General features: G+C 53.3%; 1 protein-coding gene across 1 annotated transcript in view; it reads left to right on the top strand.

The window, feature by feature from the left end:
* The first annotated feature begins 1,152 nt into the window (after positions 1-1,152).
* Positions 1,153-2,773, top strand: part of PLCD3 (phospholipase C, delta 3) — a 10,955-nt gene continuing 9,334 nt past the window's right edge. The window contains exons 1-2 of the mRNA XM_014537776.1: positions 1,153-1,734; positions 2,661-2,768. Coding sequence (XP_014393262.1) covers positions 1,572-1,734; positions 2,661-2,768 — 271 coding nt within the window. The 5' untranslated portion in view covers positions 1,153-1,571. The remainder of the gene's footprint in view (positions 1,735-2,660; positions 2,769-2,773) is intronic.

Below are 2,773 nucleotides of genomic sequence, written 5' to 3'. Positions count from 1 at the left end.
CTCAATCACAGTTGCCCTCAAAGTCACAGGGTAGGTTGTTAAATACACAGATGCCTAGGCTGCAGCCTACACCTGCTTGATGAGAATCTCTGGGCCACGGGTTTTGCAACCTCCAGCAGGTGATACTGATGCACAGCCAGGATTGAGAAACCCAGACCCACAGGCCTCAGCTCTGAACGCGGGATGGGAGAGGCCGGGCTGGAGGTAGCGCTGTCTGTCCTTCCGCCTCCCCTTTCAGAAAACTGCCTGCTAATCTGGCTCTAGGACAAGCACTGGGGTTAGGAGACTGGGCTCATCCCTGCCCTTGGGTTCACGGAAGTCCACGGAGATTGCCATTTAGGTGGATGTCTTTGTTTTAATTAAAGTAAAAAGTTGGTGGTCAGGGAGGGAGAACTCCCATGTGAGGACAAATTATGGAAGACTTCCCAGAGGAGGTCATGTCTGAGCTGGACCTTGAAGGATTCTGGAATGAGGAAGAGGAAGGAGGACAGTACAAAGGCTCCAGGAGAGAGTGAGAGGAAGCCCAGAGATTTCGACTTGATTCCTTAGGTCAGAGTTTGCAGGTGGGCAGGCAGGGGCCTGGGGCCACAAAGCCCAAAGCCAAACCCAGCTTTGGGGGCTTGTTAAGTGAAATAGAGGGAGGAAGAGAAGCCCACAGTCCTGTTTCCTTTGGCCCACATGGTAGTATTTGGGGGTTTTTGTTTGTTTGCTTCAATTTGATTTAGTTGCCAACATTGGAAAATCTGGAGGATTCACATATAAACCCAGATTCCGGTTCTCTGGAAACTGGGCCCTCGTCCACCTCTGGCTGGCCCCCTCCTTCCCAGCGGGCGGGGCCCTACTGTTTGTCCAGCTCCCACCCCTTCCATTGTCCTGGGCTCTTCAACCTTTGGTTTTGACCCCTTCTGAGGCGGATCCAAGCAGGCAGGGTGTGGCACCACCAGGATGGGCAGCATACTGGCTGAATTTTGGGTTGTTAGCAGGTACTACAGTGGGGCCTTGACTTACGAGTGTCCCGACTAACGAGTTTTTTTGAGATACCTGCTGATTTTTTGCATTGAGTTGATAGAGTAATTTGAGTTAACGAGCTCTTTAATGGGCTGATTTTTTGCATTGAGTTGATAGAGTAATTTGAGTTAACGAGCTCCTTAACGAGCTCGGTCTCTGAACGAATTGAACTCGTAAGTCAAGGCCCCACTGTACTGAGATTTCCATTTTATGCACGGAGAACATGTGGTTTAGAGCAGGGGTAGGAGAAATGGGTGAACTTTTCTTTAATTAAAATAAATTGAATATAAAATAAACAACTAATTAAATTCTGCTCTCTCCTACCTCCCATGCCCAGGTATTTGTGGGGGCAGGGGAAGGAGGAGGAGGATAGGAGCTGAAAGGTTCAGTTCATAGCCAAGGGCACATATTTCCACCACTTCCTTAGAATTCCGGCCAGTGGCGGGAGGTGGTGGTGGTGGTGGAGAATTCTGGCCAGTGACTGAAGCTTGTTTCCTTGTGTGTTAGGACATGAGCAGGGCCGGGAGTGTGTGCAGTAGGTGCTCTGTACGCATTTTGTTTTAATGAAACCAGACAACCAAGGTGTCCAGGCTGCCTGTCACTACTTGAGCCAGTTCAGCAGAGACAGGGTTGAATCACATATGAACGTTTATTCCAATAACGCCAACGACATGGGAGAGCAGCAGGCCACGCACAAACATCTGCTCTGCAACCCACCCCCCTCCCGTAAGCCAGCTGTTTGTATTGGGTAGGAGGACAGAGATTACATGGGGAAGTAGGGATTACAGGCCTGGGGAAGTCGGCTATGCAGTCTGGGGTGGGACTCCATTGTTTGTTTGGGTAACAAGGTGGTTAATCTTGGCACGATAACAGGCAGTTCTTGAATGAGAATGGACCCCATTCCAAGGTTGACTCCCAGGTCCAAGGTTGACTCCCAGGTTCCCCGGGTGTGTGTGTGTGTGTGTGTGTGTGTACAGCTCCCAGCCAGGTTAGAATGTCCTTTAACCAGAACAAGGCAGTCACGGCTAACAGGGCGTGATTAGCATTTCCCACAACCATAGCTAGTCCCCAATATTCTATTTTTGCCCCTAACACTTACAGGGAAGGTGGACACTAACAGGAGAGGACCTGTGGGCTGAGGGGTGACATGGGGTTGTCATAGAGGCTGGGCAAATGCCAGACATCACAGGAGACCATGCCTTCAGCGGGGCCCCACCAGGGCACACAGATGCCAGGAGGTCAGCCTCTGCTCAGCCAGCAGGCCCTGGAGGCCTTGGTCTGTGACCCCAGAGCCAGAGTGGCCTCTGCGTCCTCCCTGGTCGGGAAGGCAGTGTGAGGAGCTTGGGTTGCAGCAAGAGAGATTTAGGTTAGATAGTGAGGTGGCTTTCTCGATGGCCAGGGTTTCCAATAAGTGAAAAGGCTGCAGGTGACAGGTTCTGAACTTGCAGGCTGGAGGGAGGGCCCCTCACTGGCACCCCTCCCAGGGGGACCTGGGCCAGGCACTCCAAGCCTCAAGTCAAACCCAGTATGGGGCATGTTCCGCTCCGCAGGGAGAGGCCTGTGTGGGTTTGGAGAGGCTCCGAGAGGGAGCAGGGAGGAAGGAGGTCCCGGTGGGGCGAGGCTCTAGTGCACCCCGGCCTCCCGCCCCGCAGGCCTGACGGAGGATGAGGACGTGCGCGCCATGCTTCGAGGCTCCCGCCTCTGCAAGATCCGCTCGCGGACGTGGCAGAAGGAGCGGCTGTACCGGCTGCAGGAGGACGGCCTG

This window comes from Myotis brandtii, unplaced genomic scaffold (genome assembly GCF_000412655.1).
Source record: "Myotis brandtii unplaced genomic scaffold, ASM41265v1 scaffold1814, whole genome shotgun sequence".
In the NCBI taxonomy this organism is placed as follows: Eukaryota; Metazoa; Chordata; class Mammalia; order Chiroptera; family Vespertilionidae; genus Myotis; species Myotis brandtii.
Note: the sequence above shows the minus strand (reverse complement) of the source record. Positions and strands in the feature narration are given on the sequence as shown.